At 43.8% G+C, this 19,813-nt stretch overlaps 1 protein-coding gene across 3 annotated transcripts in view; it reads left to right on the plus strand.

Annotated features, from left to right (window-relative positions):
* Positions 1-19,813, plus strand: part of kremen1 (kringle containing transmembrane protein 1) — a 146,339-nt gene that overhangs the window by 113,891 nt on the left and 12,635 nt on the right. For all 3 annotated transcript variants that reach the window (XM_084335680.1, XM_084335678.1, XM_084335679.1), the window contains exons 4-6: positions 3,441-3,565; positions 14,012-14,165; positions 15,633-15,965. In XM_084335680.1, coding sequence (XP_084191806.1) covers positions 3,441-3,565; positions 14,012-14,165; positions 15,633-15,965 — 612 coding nt within the window. The remainder of the gene's footprint in view (positions 1-3,440; positions 3,566-14,011; positions 14,166-15,632; positions 15,966-19,813) is intronic.

Here is a 19,813-nt window from a genome sequence, read left to right on the forward strand (position 1 = left end):
TGCTTGAAAGGGCTTAGCCGTGGCGCTGGATATCAAATGCTTGTACGGAGTTTGATGAATAAACACAGTGGATTTGTTGGCAATGGCAAGGCGGGCGTCTTGTCTGCCTTATAGATGTGAACTGGAAAGGTGTCAAAGTCTCATCATCCAGCCACCCATTGGCACAGTGATTATATACAGTATACAGTAGATCTCTCTCTGTATGTATCTTTCTCTCTGTCTCTATCTCTCTCCCCCTCCCCCTTTCCCTCTCTCTCTTTCTCTCTGTCTCTTTCTCTCCTTTCTCTGTCACACACGTAGACACATACACACATACACACATACACACATACACAGACAGACACACACACACACAAATAAACCCCTTTGACACTGAAAACCTTAGTAATGCATAGAGAAGGCCTTATTCTTCTCTGGTGGGACTTGGCTCCTCTCAACAATACACATTTCCTAAATTCCAACACTCGCATCTCGCCGTGACTCAGACACCCCTCTCATCCTCCCCCTTTCTCTCCTTCCCTCCTTCCTTTCTCCTCCCCTTCCTCTCCTCTCCTCAACCACCGACACCCCATCATCTCCTCCATCATCTCCTCTTTCTACTCATCTTCCTTCTACTGATGCCAACTTTTGTCTGCCTGGTGTCAATTAAAGGTGCAATCTGTAATCCAGATGAACAATTGGAGGGATATATAAACATTTTCAAATAGATTGGGTGAGCTCTCGACTATATTTGCCAACTAGTCCTGAGTATTTTTTTTTTTTTGCATTTGAATGCTGTAACATTTTTGTTTACATCTGTAATGTGTGTAAATATTCGCTTTTTGATTTGTATTTTGAGTTATGAAAGTGAAGAAAAGGGCTTATTTTCCATCTATTGCTGCAAGTCTCTCTAAACATCCATAATTGATATGGTCAAATAAATCACAGATGTAACTCTTTCACTTCTACACTACCAAAGGGTTAACCCTTTCACTGCCACACAACAAAGGGTTAACCCTTTCACAACCACACTACAGAAGGTTAACCCTTTCACTACCACACGCTAACATTATGGAAAATGCACTTACCGTCTTCTCCAGAGTCAGACAAGAAGATAAATTAGATACCCATTTTAATGTTGGCATGTTCCTTTAACTCTCACACACACACACACACACACACACACACACACACACACACACACACGCACACACACACACACACACACACACACACACACACACACTGAAGCTTTAGGAGGCAGCGAAGTATTGATCACAGCTATATCCAGGAGGCAGCAAAGTATTGATCACAGCTATATCCAGGAGGCAGCGAAGTATTGATCACAGCTATATTCAGGAGGCAGCGAAGTATTGATCACAGCTATATCCAGGAGGCAGCGAAGTATTGATCACAGCTATATTCAGGAGGCAGTGAAGTATTGATCACAGCTATATCCAGGAGGCAGCGAAGTATTGATCACAGCTATATTCAGGAGGCAGTGAAGTATTGATCACAGCTATAATCAGGAGGCAGAGAAGTATTGATCACAGCTATATTCAGGAGGCAGTGAAGTATTGATCACAGCTATATTCAGGAGGCAGTGAATTATTGATCACAGCTATATTCAGGAGGCAGCGAAGTATTGATCACGGCTATATTCAGGAGGCAGCGAAGTATTGATCACAGCTATATTCAGGAGGCAGCGAAGTATTGATCACAGCTATATTCAGGAGGCAGTGAAGTATTGATCACAGCTATATTCAGGAGGCAGTCAGTCAAGTATTGATCACAGCTATATTCAGGAGGCAGTCAGTCAAGTATTGATCACAGCTATATTTAGGAGGCAGTCAAGTATTGATCACAGCTATATTCAGGAGGCAGTCAGTCAAGTATTGATCACAGCTATATTCAGGAGGCAGCGAAGTATTGATCACAGCTATATTCAGGAGGCAGTGAAGTATTGATCACAGCTTTATTTAGGAGGCAGTGAATTATTGATCACAGCTATATTCAGGAGGCAGCGAAGTATTGATCACAGCTATATTCAGGAGGCAGCGAAGTATTGATCACAGCTATATTCAGGAGACAGTGAAGTATTGATCACAACTATATTCAGGAGGCAGTTCATTATTGATCACAGCTATATTCAGGAGGCAGTGAAGTATTGATCACAGCTATATTCAGGAGGCAGCGAAGTATTGATCACAGCTATATTCAGGAGGCAACGAAGTATTGATCACAGCTATATTCAGGAGGCAGTGAAGTATTGATCACAGCTATATTCAGGAGGCAGTGAATTATTGATCACAGCTATATTTAGGAGACAGTCAAGTATTGATCACAGCTAGATTCAGGAGGCAGTCAAGTATTGATCACAGCTAGATGCAGGAGACAGTGAAGTATTGATCACAGCTTATAAAAACACAAATTGCAGCCACAACAACAGGTTCCAAGGCAGATACTGTGCAAAACAAGGCTCCCTGAGGACCAAGGTTGGACCACAACTTTGAGCTGAGATTCCTCCTTCATCCGTTCTTGTCCACTGTAAAGTTTATGATCCATGTTATCCATGTTAGTTTATTGAGTTAACCTCTCTCCTGTCTCTGTGTTGTCTCTTCCTCCACAGTGCCTGGGTTAACCTCCTCTCTCCTGTCTCTGTGTTGTCTCTTCGTCCACAGTGCCTGGGTTAACCTCCTCTCTCCTGTCTCTGTGTTGTCTCTTCGTCCACAGTGCCTGGGTTAACCTCCTCTCTCCTGTCTCTGTGTTGTCTCTTCCTCCACAGTGCCTGGGTTAACCTCCTCTCTCCTGTCTCTGTGTTGTCTCTTCGTCCACAGTGCCTGGGTTAACCTCCTCTCTCCTGTCTCTGTGTTGTCTCTTCCTCCACAGTGCCTGGGTTAACCTCCTCTCTCCTGTCTCTGTGTTGTCTCTTCCTCCACAGTGCCTGGGTTAACCTCCTCTCTCCTGTCTCTGTGTTGTCTCTTCCTCCACAGTGCCTGGGTTAACCTCCTCTCTCCTGTCTCTGTGTTGTCTCTTCCTCCACAGTGCCTGGGTTAACCTCCTCTCTCCTGTCTCTGTGTTGTCTCTTCGTCCACAGTGCCTGGGTTAACCTCCTCTCTCCTGTCTCTGTGTTGTCTCTTCGTCCACAGTGCCTGGGTTAACCTCCTCTCTCCTGTCTCTGTGTTGTCTCTTCCTCCACAGTGCCTGGGTTAACCTCCTCTCTCCTGTCTCTGTGTTGTCTCTTCGTCCACAGTGCCTGGGTTAACCTCCTCTCTCCTGTCTCTGTGTTGTCTCTTCCTCCACAGTGCCTGGGTTAACCTCCTCTCTCCTGTCTCTGTGTTGTCTCTTCGTCCACAGTGCCTGGGTTAACCTCCTCTCTCCTGTCTCTGTGTTGTCTCTTCCTCCACAGTGCCTGGGTTAACCTCCTCTCTCCTGTCTCTGTGTTGTCTCTTCCTCCACAGTGCCTGGGAACCTGGGCTGCTTCAAAGACAGCGGAGACCCACCCACCCTGACGGGGACCAGCGAGACGTCCAACAAACTCACCATCCAGAACTGCATTAGCTTTTGCAGGAAACAGAGATACAAGGTGAGATGTAGAGCAGAGCTACAGTATAATTTAGTTTGTCCTGCAAAGAACAGTATTCTTCTTTCTTTCTTCTTATTTTTATTCAGTTGGATGCACTGTAATTAACAAGTTGTAATGGGCAAGCGTCATTAAATTCATAATCATATTGTGCTTCGGATGACGAATACAGTGATATAGCGCAGGTGCATTCGCCATTCTGTTCGACAACCAACCCTCCAGTTTCAATACCAGGGTGTCGGATGTCAAATCACTGTGGCAATCAGGGCTGACGTTTACTGGGTAAACGAGCAATTATTTGCCTCATGGGCGTCTTTTCATTGAATCTGGAGTGCTTTGGTCCCATTAATAAACAGTACCAAGTGTTCATTTTCTTTCTGAACACATCCGGTTCAGCTACCCCGGAGTTAGACCCCTGTCTGCACTGACAAACATTGACACGCCCCCCCCCCCCCCGCCCCCCCCCCCCCCCCCACACACACTCCACTTTCCTGATCTCGCAGATGGCACAGAGCGTGTTGCTAGACTAGTAACGTCTACCCACCGGTTGTCATCGTCCCTAATTGTCATTTGAAACAGTAGAACTCAGAAACCCAGGTCCCCCGTGTGACTTTGTGACAAAGGGCATGTCTGATGAAGCGCGTTGGTGTCCTGGAACACCATCAGAAAGAATAATGCAACGAGGAAGTAGCTTGACATGTGTCGTCTTGGCAGGAGTAGAGAGTAGATCCTCCAAGAATGGACCTGTCTCAAACCCTGCCCTCTTTTCTTGATCCTCCAATCACAACTGTCGCTTACCTCGGACAAACCAAGTTTGTCCGAGGTAAGCGACAGTTGTGATTGGAGGATCAAGAAAAGGGGCAGGGTTTGAGACAGGTCCATTCCTATTCCATGAGGAAAGGCACGGAGTGGGGAAAACGAGGCTGTACCTTCAGCTGTGTGAATTAATTTACTGGCAGAAAACTTGCACAATGGTGTCATTTTGAATGGGAGACAATAGCACTTTTGAGCGCAATGGGCCACTGACGGCCAAGGTCAAGATATGTGATGGTTGTGTGTGACGTTTCACATTCCCACTTCGACACAGTAACATATTCAAGACGTTTGCATGTATTCATTTCAATTCTAGGCACTTAAAGGCGGGAGGGGGGGGGGGGGGGGGGGGGGGGCGTTTGCTGAATCCTGTCGTTCGTGTTCATCATGCGATAATTGGCAGTGTTGGGGTGTAACACATTACTGTAATCACATTACATTTGTCTGTAACGAGGTAATGTAACATTCAGTAATCACATAGTAATCATACTGATCTAACAAGGTCATCGCTAACATTACACAGGGTCATCCCTATGTTCCCCGGGTCCTATGTTCCCCTGGTTCTATGTTCCCCCGCTTAAAAAAAAAAAAGAAAAAAAGCTCCCGAAATAAAGGTTTTATCCTCCCCGGTCCCACCCGCTCCCAAAAAAAAGGTCCTATGTTCCCCGCTGAAATAAAGGTCCTATGTTCCCCGCTGAAATAAAGGTCCTATGTTCCCCGCTGAAATAAAGGTCCTATGTTCCCCGCTGAAATAAAGGTCCTATGTTCCCCGCTGAAATAAAGGTCCTATGTTCCCCGCTGAAATAAAGGTCCTATGTTCCCCGCTGAAATAAAGGTCCTATGTTCCCCGCTGAAATAAAGGCTCTGCTGCCGGCGGTGCAACAGATTCGAGTTCATCGGGAAATGTCCGTCAGTCACTCGAGTATTTGAAAGTGTTATTGACGTGTTCTTGTTCTTAATTATATCTTCTATTTCATCATGCACCTGATGTGCGAGAAATTAAGCAAGCTGACATGGTCGGCCCTCACACAACTCGGTCGCTTTTTCGGGAGCGGGTAGCGGGAGCAGGGAACATAGAACCCGGGGAACATAGGACCCTTTTTATCGCGAGCGGGGAATATAGAACCCGGGGAACATAGGACCCGGGGAACATAGACATATTAGACATGCTCCCCGTTACACATATTAGCCTACCATTCCCCCTTCTTTTGTTGTGGATTTGAATACATATGGCTATGATCCCTCCTATAGTTGACCTGTGAAAAGATCCATCTTTAAAGATGACTTTGAGCCAAAGTTCCACTGCAATGGGTAATGTAACAGATTACCAGTCCATAGGGAGTAATAAAGTAAAGTGAGGCATTACTTTTTTGAGTTACCTACTCTTACACTGATAATCGGACATCGATCTTACCAACATCTTCTGTGTCTTGAAAGCCCCCCAACCCTAGCAGACACCTAGTGAACTGCAGACACTATTTCCATGACTATGTATTCAACATCTTTCTTAGGGAGTCGTGTCTGCAGTTGAATGGGGAGTGGCGTCCTCTAGTGGAGTTTCTCGATGTGACAGACAGTGCTCCCAAGACACAGAGCAACGTTGCTAAGTTCAATGGACCTGTCTCAAACCCTGCCCCTTTTCTTGATCCTCCAATCACAACTGTCGCTTACCTCGGACAAACTTGGTTTGTCCGAGGTAAGCGACAGTTGTGATTGGAGGATCAAGAAAAGAGGGCAGGGTTTGAGACAGGTCCATTATCACATCCTCCTCACAACAAAACAATAGGATTAAGGTTGAAATTGTGGCCCCCGTTATTTTGTGAGGTTTGTTTCCTACCCTGTGTGCATACAAAGACTCAATTGAACCCTTGCACTGAAGACCCATGTAAGGCCGTTTTGAAATGCTTTGGACAGCCTGCCACACGTCACCTGAATGGCCTTTCTAGGTGCTCTCTGACACAGGGACACAGGCGATGATGGTATAAGCGAACCAGTTTATTGAAGACAGGTAGAAAGATGGTACGGGGGTGCTCCAGTAGCACACCATGTTACCGCGCTGCGTCGCGGGACTCCGTGCTGCGTCACGGATCTGGTTGACTCCGAGTTCGATTCCCGGACTCGCCGTCATTTGCCGAATGTCTCCCCCTGCTCTCTCTCCCGTTTCACCCTACAACTGTCGGTCATGCTTGACCAGAAAAGCGGTAAACGCTAAAAAAAAAAAGTTTAAAAAAAAAAAAAAGATGGTACGAGCCAGAGCAGATGCAACGTGCTGTCATGACAAAGGCTCTCTCCCTATTATTCCCATTATTCCCATATATGTGTTTGTGAATGATTTGACCTGCGCTCATCAATTGTTCTGATGCACAGCAGGTGTGCAGTCACCCCTGCTCGTGGGCCCATGCAGTTAACTAGACCCACGACCGGTGTGGCTGCTTAAATCAGTGTTTGAAAAAGTGCCAGATACTAGGAGATATTGCTGATATACACAACATAAATGTATTTCATCAAGGGGACAACCATTTATATTATTAGAGTCAGAAATAATTGACTAACTTGCTTTGGTGTGTGATGCAATGAAGTCATCAGGCCTGCAATGGAAAACTAGCTGCGATGAAACCAAGGAGACTCCCCATCTCTCAGAAGAGGCCTGTGGTCGTCTCTATCAAACTGACATGTTCCCTATGGACACACACAACAGAGACAGACACAGATAGAAGAGGGAACTGGAAAGAAATGTACAGTAGTTAGCAATAAGTTCAGTCAAGAGATATACAGTACTGTAGGCTACAGCTGTATTAACCAAATAGCCTATAAGAAATAGTAGACCTAGAAGCCATTTTTGAGATTGACATCCCCTTCAAAATCGACACCCTATACCTAGGAAATATATCCTACGAAAAATGGGACTTCAATGACAAGAATTTGGTAATGATGCTTCTGATAGCAAGCAAGAAAGCTATCACAAGAAGATGGTTAAAACCAGAGGCACCCACAGTAGACGATTGGATAGACATAACTCATTACATTTACATAATGGAAATAATGGAAATAATTTTCAATAAAAAGGATCAAATGTAACGGATCCTCCCCAGGAACAGTCGCTAGCCTGTCTGTTATGTTGTAGTATTGTTTTATGTTATGTCTTATGTTCGACCCTATGTGATGTCCCTTTTTTTCATGTTTGTTTTGGGGTCTTCGTTTTATTTTGTTTTATCTTGGCTTTGTTTTTATTATTGATTTTCTTTTCTTTTTAATTTTTTTTTTCTCCCCTCTCTTTTTGTCACCTCCCCTTCATCCTTTTCTCTCTTTTGTTTCTTCCTTCCTCTTCTTTTTCCTTTCCAACCCATCGTCCACTAAAAAAAAGAAAACAGTAGACAATTAGGTTATATTATCCCATTTAATATTTGATGGTAGTATAAATTCAGCATGCACTAGATATTTTTGGGAGGACAAACACTCGCATTCACAAGGAATAAGATATTCACATACTTACAGAAATGGGGGTTGAACTGAATTGTCAGGTCGACTGCTGTTTCATCATCTTACCAGGCAGAGGCTTAAAGAGACACAGTACAGAGAGATAGAGGCAGAACATGAGAGTTGGTTATGAATGTGGTGATGAATTCAGTGAGGATATTAAATGGTAAATCTATTGTACTTTGGAATAATGAAACACATCAGCAAACACTCATTGTCAAAGACAGAAATAAAAGTTGCATAAACAGATATATTAAATATTATTTAGAAAAAGATTATTCTACATGCATTAAAGATTATGATACAATGGTGGCAATGTCAGAAGTAAGATGTTATACTTTAAAAAAAAGGCTCCAGCATCTCTTGAGGTTAGCTACAGTATGCTTGAATGATGAGGGGTTTTGCATGCTGTTTTGCAGGGGTGTAAAGTACTTGCGTAATTGTAATTCGCAATACTTAAGTACTGTTTTTGGGGATTTGTACTTTACTCGAGTATTATTAGGTTTGTATACTTGTACTTTTATTCAATTACATTTCAGAGAAAAAACATACTTTTTACTCCTTACATTTAAAATGCAGACCTACAAAGTACGAAGTACAAATCTCGCAGGTCCAACAATTTTATATTTGTTTCTCTGGCCGAACTAACGTTAACGTTATTAATCCTGCGGCCGCACTTTATTTAAAATCCCCATCAATCTATTTTTAAAGACCTCAGAAACTCTGTCCAGTTCAAAGTCAGAGAAGCTAAATCCAATTATTTCTCAGAACAAATCCTGGAAAATCAGGACAACCCACAAACACTGTGGAAAACGCATAACATTTTTGGATGCACGACCAAACCCAACAAAGATTCCAGCCCCTGCATTTCACTGCAGATCGACGGTGAGGACATCAGCGACAAGAAACAGATTGCTGACCATTTAAATTATTTGTTTTACTTCAATTGCACATAAGCTAGTTGACCGCCTGCCCTCTGGCCCTCTAACCTTTGGGCAGGCCCACCTTTATGAGTTTTATGCCCACTTGGGTGTTATCCCTAACAGCTTCTCTTTTAAGCCAGTCTCTGTAGTTTACATGATCACTCTTTTAAATGGTCTCAAGTGCTCCAAGGCAACTGGTTTAGACAATATCCCAGCCAGGTTTTTAAAAGACGTAGCTGAGTTGATAGCGCCACCTATTACACATGTGATCAACCTGTCCTTGGCGCAGGGCATTGTCCCTAGCGACATGAAACATGCCAAAGTCAACTGATTTTATCAGAGCTGAAATGGATGCTGGCAAACTCTGTGGTATGATTTTAATTGACCTTCAAAAGGCTTTTGACACTGTCCACCACAGCCTTCTTTTTAACAAACTGTCAGCCCTTGGTATGAGCCCTGTTAGCCTAAAATGGTTCTCCTCTTATCTCTCCGATAGAGACCAATTGACAGACATCCATGGCCATCACTCATCTGCCCTACCAGTGACTTGCGGAGTCCCTTAAGGGAGTGTCCTGGGCCCGTTATTGTTTTTAATTTACATTAACGATATGCAAGCTGCCTGTAATGTGAACATTTTTCTCTACGTGGATGACTCTGCTATCCTTACCTCCGATAAGGATGTGGACAAGCTACAGGCCACTCTCAGTAAGGAATTCTCTACCATAAAACATTGACTCATTGACAATAAATTATCTCGGCATATGGCCAAAACAGAATACATCATCTTTGGTTCCCAACCCAGGCTGCAGAAGCTGGTCTCGCCCAGCATAAATCTCGAGGGACAGCTTTTTGCAGCAGAAAAGTGTATAAGCTATCTAGGTTGCCACCTAGACAGCAGCCTGAGCGGGGAATCCATGGCTCTCAAAACTATGAGCAAGGTGAATGGCAGAACTAAATTTCTGACCAGGAAAGCACATTTACTAGACCCTGAAAGTCTTCGCATTCTGACAAATTATCTTGTTTCTTGTTGCTTCGACTATGCTATCTGTTCTTGGTACGGAGGTCTGACCAAAGTTTTAAAAGATAAGTTACAGGTTTCCCAGAACAAACTCATCTGATTAACTCTAGGACTAGCCTCCAGAGCACATGTGGGCAAACAACACTTCCAGTTGCTGGGCTGGCTCCCTCTGGAAGCCAGGTCCGTTCAACTTCAGCTCAACATAGTTCACAACATTTATAATAATAGGGCCCCCTCTTATCTTACAAATTATTTTCAGTGGAACAGGGACATGCATACCCATAACACACCAGAGCCAGCATTGCTGACCTGCATATTCCAAGGGTTCAAAACTAATATGGGCAAATGTTCTTTTAAATTCTGGGGAGCCACAAATTGGAATTTGCTACCTTCACAGCTAAAATGCATCAGTAGCCGGCACAATTTTAAGAAAAAAGTAAAATCATGGCTCCTCGATAATGTCAAAAACTAGATTTTAAAATGCATGAAAATGGTGTCTGATACATTGTTGCCTGTGGCTACGTTTGTACTGCATTTAAAATGTTCATGTCTATGTAGTTTGTCAAATTGTTATTTATGGTCATGTTTTGTATTGCTTGTCTGTCTGAGACCAAGGACCACAATGGAAATAAGTCTTGACCTTTTTGTGTAGCATCCTTGACGTTTTTCTGGAATCTTGTTGTGAGGATGGGATTTGGCGGAGCCCAATAGCAGAACACAGGAGGAGAGAGAATGGAGCGTTTTAGGGTGTTTTAATATAGTTTCCCCAAGCAGACAGTTTGACAATTGGAATGTGCGACAGACAGGTATAGGAATGTTCTTGGGGTTAGTACAGGTGCACTCCTTGTGCAGAACGGGAGAATGTTCTTGAGGTTAGGACAGGTGCACTCCTTGTGCAGTACGGGAGAATGTTCTTGAGGTTAGGACAGGTGCACTCCTTGTGCAGCACCAGCACGGGATGTCCAGGTACTAGGAGGTATACTGGAGCGGAGGTCCTGGGCACATGGAGAACAAGGATCAAGGTTAGATCAAGGAATATCAACAAGTAGTTTGCAAGGCTTAGGTTCAGTCTTCGTACCTAGGAAGGTAGTTTAACACTCCCACGAAGATGGAACAGGATTTGCCAGCTGAAGTACCATCTGGTTGATGAGGGGATGAGTGACAGCTGTGTTGAGTGAAGAGCTGGCAGCGTGTGAACCCGGGGAACGGATGTTGCCCATATAAGGAAGTGAGGCTTCCGTTGTGAGTGTGGGAGAGGATGAGGAGGAGTGAAGACGGTGTGTGGAGAATGTGGAGGGAGGATGAGGAGGAGTGAAGAAGGCTCTTGCCGTGATTATGACAGGACCCCCCCCTCTACGGGTGCCTTCTGGCGGCCCTCCAGGCTTGTCAGGGTTGGCCTAATGGAAGTCCCGGACGAGGTCAGGGTCCAGAACCATCCCGCGGGAGATCTAGCTGCGCTCCTCCGGGCCGTAGCCCTCCCAATCGACCAGGTACTGGAAGCCGCGGCAACGCACGTCCAGCAGCTGCCGAACGAGGTAGGCCGGGAGGCTGGGGGCTGGAGACCACCGGCTTCAGCTGGGAAACATGAAACGAGGGGTGAATGCGCATGATGGAGGAAAGCTGGAGTCTGACGACTGAGGGGTTAATGATGGATAGTATCTTATAGGGTCCAACAAAACGGGGAGTGAGTTTACGGGAAACAGACTTGAGTGGCAGGTCCCGGGACGAGAGCCAAACCATCTGACCTGGTTGATAGTCGGGAGCCAGGGTCCGGTGGCAGTCGGCGAAGCGGCGGTTCTGGTCAGCGGAGCGGAGCAGCGCGGCCCTCGTGTCCTCCCATATCCTCCTGCAGCGGCGAAGGTGGTCCTGCACCGATGGAACAGCGATCTCCTCCTCCTGTGCAGGGAACAGTGGGGGTTGGTAGCCCAGAGAGGACTCGAAGGGGGACTGACCTGTGGCCGCGGAGGACAGAGAGTTGTGGGCATACTCAATCCACGGCAGGAAAACACTCCAGCCGGAGGGGTCCCGGGTCGTCACGCAGCGGAGGGCGGACCCCAGGTCCTGGTTGGCCCGCTCCGACTTTCTTACTGTCTTGTACTTTACTATTATGTCTTACTAGTATCTACTATGTACTATGCTACTATACCTACATTACTACCTACTATGCTAATGTACGTATCTATACTACTATGCACTCATTAGGGCTGGGCGATTCTTGCTAAAATATGAATCACGATTTTTCTCTCTAAGAATTGAGATCACGATTCTCTCACGATTCTTATTTTTTCAATAAAATCATTTAAAAAGTAAAGTAAAAAGTAAAAAAAAAATATATATAATTTTTTTTTAAATAAAAGAAAATCGTCATAACTTAGAAATGACATTGCATAGGTCCATGAATCGAGATCGCAATATTTTTTCTCGATTAATTGCCCAGCCCTAGCACTCATGCAGTGTAGCACTCAAGCTCGACACTGTTAGACAAACAATACCACCTATCCTTAGCCACCAGAGGTGTACCCATCCTGACTTGTTACTTTGGATAAAAGTGTCAGCTAAATGACTAAATGTAAAATATAAATGTAAATGTTTAACTGTGAATGAGCACAACACTCTAACTTACCATCTTTAAATAATAACATTTTAAATCATTGCTCCTCTGAAAACTTAAAACAGGGTCATATGATACTCAATTACAGCACATTATAATCACGAGATAAATAGATTACAAGCAGGGAAAGAAATGCAACTGCCACGTTCACTACCTCACCTTTCAAACAGATTTTTAGAGTGGAAAAAGAACCAGCATTTGGTTAGTGTTTGGTGATCATTTCCTACCCTGAGTGATTTTGAACAGAACACTGTGATAAATAACTTGTCTTACACAAAGTTCTGCAATGATTGTGAGCCCCCACTAGGGGCAGAGTGGCTAACCGTGAGTGAGTGAGTGAGTGAGTGAGTGAGTGAGTGAGTGAGTGAGTGAGTGAGTGAGTGAGTGAGTGAGTGAGTGAGTGAGTGAGTGAGTGAGTGAGTGAGTGAGTGAGTGAGTGAGTGAGTGAGTGAGTGAGTGAATGAGTGAGTGAGTGAGTGAGTGAGCGAGCAACTGGGTTAATGACATTGCTAGTCATAGAGGTGCTTTGCATCTAATAAAAACAATTGTTTACAGTTTGTTAAGTTCTTTGTTAACCATTCTCTGCCGGAGCTTATATCCATCTTTGTAGCCTCTCTGCCAGCGCTATTTGTCTATGGAGATGTTCACCTTCTTTGCAGGGCTCTAACTTTTTAAATTGTATTGCTAAATTGACATTACTATGGCCCATTCAACATCAATTATCTATCGTTCAGGATGTAGGAACGTTTAACTTTTTCATTCACACATTCATACTAAAATACCGTCCAGAGTATAAATATGTTTTTATCGTTTTCTGCTGTATTTCATAGAACGTGAGATATAGCCATAAATGCATATATTAGATGATCAAATGCAGTTTGATACCGATCAACGTTATATAAAAAATTTCAACTAATCAATGATCCTAAACGTCATGACTGGTCATCTGCTGGTGACCGGGGGGGGGGGGGGGGGGGGGGGTCGTTTATAATTCAATGACCGACGTTAAATGATTCATGTAGTATGGGTGGTATATCAGAGCAGTTTGTATGGATAATAATAATCAAAAACGCTGAAACTCACGGCAGCTTCCTCTTACCGTTGGGCGATCACACTGGCGCAAACAGATCCCAGTTATGTGATGTTGATCTAGGTGATCCAGTTCCGGTTTGTATAATACTTATATACGTCGAAATCTTGTTGTTTATTGAGTTATGGCAACGGATCGATATCCACGGTGTCTGGATAGAGTCCCGGGAGCGATAGCGAGTGGCCGGACGGAATAGGGGACGGACTAAGCACTTCCGGCCACTTCCTGTTTTGGCAACTCGTCGATCGGCCACGAGGTGGCGGTATTGAAGCGTTGCAGAGTTGAGCGGAGTCCTACAGCACCAGCCAAGACTCCGTGGGTGAAATGTGAATACCATGACGAAAATATGAAATATTGATCTCAAAGACGCCTTTAGGCGTCATTGGCAGATTACGCATGGCGGAGAATGACGTGTTAACAAGTCATTGGCGAGCAATAGGTTAACGAGGTTTCTCGGAAAATCATCAAGTAATTTTACACTCTGATGGCTGATTTGCATGCGTTTTGTGTCTCGCAGCTGGCTGGAATGGAGTCGGGTTACGCCTGTTTCTGTGGCAACGAGCTGGACCTGCGTGGCCATGGCCAGGCGCCCAGCATGGAGTGTAACCACGTGTGCTTCGGAGACCACACCCAGCCCTGCGGTGGAGACGGATGGGTCATCGTCTTCGACAGTGAGTTTGGACTCGTATTTTTGCTCTGGTCTGGCATGCTACCTGATCCTTTAAAACCCTTTCACTGCCACACTACAGAAGGTTAACCCTTTACTATCACACTACAGACGGTTGTCGTGTGGCAGTGAAAGGGTTAACCTTCTGTTTTGTCGCAGTGAAAGGGTTAACCGTTTGGTAGTACAACAGTGAAAGGGTTAACATCTCTTTCAGCTTGGTTTTCTCATAGTCCAGTTGTGTAGATGTTACTATAAAGCAATAGTCTACTTTTCTCCTTCTGTGTATTTATATGTTACGTGTATTATCTGCATTCATCCCAATTATGGATTTTGCTGCTGATTAATAATAATAATAATAATAATAATAATAATAATAATAATAATAATAATAATAATAATAATAATAATAATAATAATAATAATAATAATAATAATAATAATAATAATAATAATAATAAACATTGAGTCGTACTGCCTAAAAGCATGGTGAGGAAAACTATTCAAAATGAAGGTTAAAAATCCGTGAGGCGGAGGACGAGGGGAATCTCGCCCTAATTCACTAAGGGTTTGTGCTGCATAGAATGCACTCTATACAGTACCGCCACCGCCACGTTTCATAGAATGCACTCTATACAGTACCGCCACCGCCACGTTTCATAGAATGCACTCTATACAGTACCGCCACCGCCACGTTTCATAGAATGCACTCTATACAGTACCGCCACCGCCACGTTTCATAGAATGCACTCTATACAGTACCGCCACCGCCACGTTTCATAGAATGCACTCTATACAGTACCGCCACCGCCACGTTTCATAGAATGCACTCTATACAGTACCGCCACCGCCACGTTTCATAGAATGCACTCTATACAGTACCGCCACCGCCACGTTTCATAGAATGCACTCTATACAGTACCGCCACCGCCACGTTTCATAGAATGCACTCTATACAGTACCGCCACCGCCACGTTTCATAGAATGCACTCTATACAGTACCGCCACGTTTCATAGAATGCACTCTATACAGTACCGCCACGTTTCCTTTGCGCAGATAATTAATTATTTGCAGGCGAGGCCATGCTAATCTTAGCGCCCAATTCAATAGTAAAGGTTTGGCATCCGAGTTGCGATTGAGCGACTGCATTTTTATTGTAGTGCCCATTTCTTTAACACTTTAATATATCAACTCTATACTGCAAAGAAGATCTTTGGAAAAGTGACGAACGTTGTGCAGTGTGATCAGATCTCACCTCATCATTGGGGCTGTTTGGATGGACAGTGTTCTGCTGCACAGCTTTCGTTGCATCACAGCTTGATTTGCATACATTTCTTAGTGAATGAGGCATAAACTGAACAACTGAGGAGTAAAGAATAAAAAAAAATGTAGGCCTCCGTCTGACACCTTACCAAACATCATGTCCCTCCTCATGTATTGTGACATTGTGTGTTTCTAAACTCTTTCCTCCAGCCCGAGTAGGGGCCTGTGGAGGGAACTACAGCGCCCCATCAGGGGTGGTCTACTCCCCCGACTTCCCGGACAAGTACACGGCAGGTCGGGTGTGCTACTGGACCATCCAGGTGCCCGGCTCCTCCGCCATCCTCTTCAACTTCACCTTCTTCGACATCTCCGACCAGACGGACATGGTGGAGCTGCTGGATGGCTATACCAACCGGGTGCTGGCGCGCTTTGACGGGCGCAGCCCCCCGCGGGAGCTGGTGAACGTCACGGGGGACTATGTCATCCTCTACTTCTACTCCGATCGCACCAACCAGGCCCAGGGATTCGCCATGCTCTACCAAGGTGGGTGGAATGGTTACTCCTCTGTGTGGTTCTGTCATTCTTCAGACATACTCCCATGTAAACTCGTCAGGGAACGACATGGTGTTGGATTGAACGAGAGAAAAGTCAGCAAAGCATGAAACCCAGCAGGGCTGCTCCATTATGGCAAAAATCATAATCACGAATCATCTAAATCGCGATCATTAAACATTACTCGTTGATTTGAGAACATCATATGATGACGACTGAATTTGTTCTTCTTTCTTCTTCTCCCTCTCAACACGAGCTGAAACTACTGTTTGGGCTTGGGGGAGCGTTGAATGATAAGACCAGGGTTGCTTATTAAAAACATTATGGCAGGGCGGTCAGGTGGCGTAGTGGAGATTGTGCTCGTCACCAATGCAAGAGGCTGCGGTCTCGACTCCCGGAGAGTCAGCATTGCCTTGGCTCGGGCTGATCGCTATACTAACTCGTTTGGCTGAGTTAGGGGGAGGGGAGCCGTGGGTGGGTCCTGGGCGTTGTGGACAGCGACCCCTACAGTTCGGTCGGGGCGCCTGCTCAGCGAGGGTAGGATCTGGAGAGAGGTAGTGCGAACTCCCACACGTTACACTCTCCCAGTGAGAATCTGAGCTGCCAGGCTGGCTGCCGGCTGGCTGCACATGCGTCGGAGGAAAGCATGTGACAGTCTCCGGCCTCCCGGACCAACAGTAGGGGGGAGTGTGCAACAACCAGGAAGGGGGTTGGGAATTGGCATAACGACTAACAGTGGGATGGGAGAAAAATCGGAAAAAGAAAGAGGGGGAAAAAGATAATCCAAAAAAAAGAAAATACATTATGGCAAATGGGAAGACTATAGGACAATTAGGAACGACACCACAGAAGAATGAAAAGGAAACAAGAAAAGGAATTGAAATGTAAATAAACAATGTAAAGATAGAATTGACCGATGAACCCATGTCACCCCCTGTCTTTTATTTCAGTTTTCTTTTTTATTATTATAATTTTTTCTGTTTAATTGTATTGTCTATGTTTGTAAATCAAAAATGCTTAAAAAAGTTACAAATAAAAAATAAAAACATTATGGCACATTTCCACTGCTGTGTCATCACATGGCAAAATCCTTGCTCCCACTGTGTTTAGCTTTTTCCACGTCAAGCACACGGGAACAGCGCCTACCTGTGCTAATTCACACACTGCTCTGTGGTAGGTACTATCGTACTGTCTGTGATGCAATTCCATACTGCAGACTGATGGAACTCAAACATTTTGTCCCATGTTCATGGTAAGATCTGTGGCAACACTTTACCTCATATTGTGGAAACGTTTAGTGAAACTTGTAGTCAGAAATGTATCAATCTAGTGATTTATGCACAAAAACAATTACTTATTTTTTCAGCAAATCAAATTATTTACATCAATATTTTGCTGTAAGAACAGTTTCATGTTTGTAGGCAATTATCTAAAGTTCCTTATTGGCCATTTTAGCACTCTCATCTTGTTATCACCAAGGAAATGCTTTGAAACTCATATTAAAATAAGTTGATAGTGATCTATGCACAAAAACGATGACCTTTTTCAGCTAATCTCTTAGTTACAACAGGATTGTATAAAGTGGTGTTGTATTTATAGGTGAAGTGATGTTATTTACAATTTTCACACATTGCTTTCACTACACGCCCAGCCAGTCCGTCTGAAAGAATCCAACCACCTAAACTGTTCACTCAAATATGTTTCTGACAACATTTTAGTCAGGAAATAGGCGATGCAATTGCTGGATATAAATTTATATTTGATCTGCGATTGAGTCTCATCAAAATTATCAATTGAAATGAACGGAGGCAAACAGACTCAGCTTCGCTCTAGATGGTATTTCCATCTCTCCGACTTTAGCATTTTACAAAATAGCTATGGTTAATCCAAAACCAAACGGCCAAGAAAAAGTACAGCATAGCATCAACTTGTGTCGTGTCATTGTGTCATGTTGTTGTGTCTCTCGTGAAATGTGAAATGTATGCCAGCCAGTGGAGTAACTCTTCCAAAAGGGGGCTCCAACGTCATTAGTGTGAAAATATTTCACATTAGTTCCAATCTGCTTTTGTGAACATGTCTCAATTGATTTAGTTGATTTACTTCAGTTGGAACTGAGCCAAAATGGCACCATGGTCAATAGCAAATGGTATGATACTATAGCCTGTATCATCCGTTCTTGGTTGTTAAAGAGATAGTTGTGTAAACAATCATAGAAAGGCAGATAGATCAATCAATAAAAGCAAGTTAAACTGCAACTATGATGATTTTTATTTATTTTTTGCAGTAGGCTACCTCTCTAAATTCTATGTCTTGTTTTCTAAATCCTTGTTAACTTTGGAGTGACAGCTTATTTGGCTGAACCCAACTGCCACCAAACATATCTTTCTCAGTAAGAGCCTTTGCATGAACAGGTGTGGGCTGGCTTCCTGGCTCCATGATGGTGTTTTGCATAGTAACCTGGTTCCCTCACCACTGTTAAATCGAGCAGACTAATGCCTCTTACCCCTGGCGAGACAGACAGCGGTGATATCGCAATGCTGGCAGGCTCTTTTCTCTTTTGATTTGCTAGCCAATGCCTCACAGCCCCAGGTGGTATTGCATATTTAAATGTTTTGTTTTTCTAGGAACTCAGCTAGACCCATAAATTCAAGGTGTGCCGTTGCACATCACACTGTGGCAGTTACGCATGGCTGTTCTTCCTCTCCAAGTGTGCTCATTGCGGCTTTGTCATGAATACACATTTTTACGATATATTTACATGATATTTTATGATACTGTGGATTGCACATACAGATCATTTGACTGTACTTACATACATACAGTATGCGCACATATGCAATAAAAAATTAATTATATTGCTGTGAAGACATTCTCACAGAACATTGAAAATTCTCTCTTGAAACGGACATTATATCTCAATGACAAACATTGATAAATTAAGTATTATTATTATTATTAATATTAGCAATTAGCAGTAGTAGTTTTAACACTTTCAGTGCCACGAGGTGGCGCCAGAGTTAGCGCTTCAATGCCACCATCGGCGTCAATGTTACGCTTAATATCGCCTAATCTATGTTTTAAATTATGGCTATGTGTGTAATCTGCCCGTCGCTTATCAAAGAATCCTTTTCCAGTCAGTGCTGTCAAGGCAGATTGGTTTTTTATCGCTTCATTTCCGTTTGAGAGCATTTTGAAAAGCACCCGTTTTGAGGTAAAAACATTCCATACGATAATGATAATTGTCTTTTACTGGAATATTCCAGAACGTTGCTATTTGTCGGCCTATTTATGAATCGTTTTCAAATAAACACTAGATGATCAATATTATACGTACACGCAAACACATTCGAGCCGCGCACGGATAATCGCCGTGTTCATTTCCTCTTGGATTTTTACAGTGAAACCGAAAGAGCCCATTTCACAAAACAGCTTATATCTTCATCAAAACGAGTCTGATTATCCTAACACTGATAACATAGATTCCTTACCTGACATCAGATGGTATCCAACTGGTATATTCCAATTCCTGATCACCATTCGAAAAAATCGATAAGTGTATGGATCCAACGTGATACAGTAGAACACATGATTCCGCGGGGTTCAGAGGCTCCAGAATGAACTCTGATAACCCCGGCTGCATCAGTGGACTGGAAAATGTGGAGTACAGGATTTTTTCCCCCATCCATTTTCATTGAGTCCATTCCAAAATCCCTTATGTCATCTGGGAGACGATAGGGGGCGCTTTTTTCCACATCTGATCGCCGGCGGCGCTCGGGTATACTAGGGTAGGCTCGCGTGATGCAATATGATTTCAGATCGCAAAAAAAAATTTAAAAAAA

This window comes from Notolepis coatsorum (assembly GCF_963971535.1).
Source record: "Notolepis coatsorum genome assembly, chromosome: 1".
Classification (NCBI taxonomy): Eukaryota; Metazoa; Chordata; class Actinopteri; order Aulopiformes; family Paralepididae; genus Notolepis; species Notolepis coatsorum.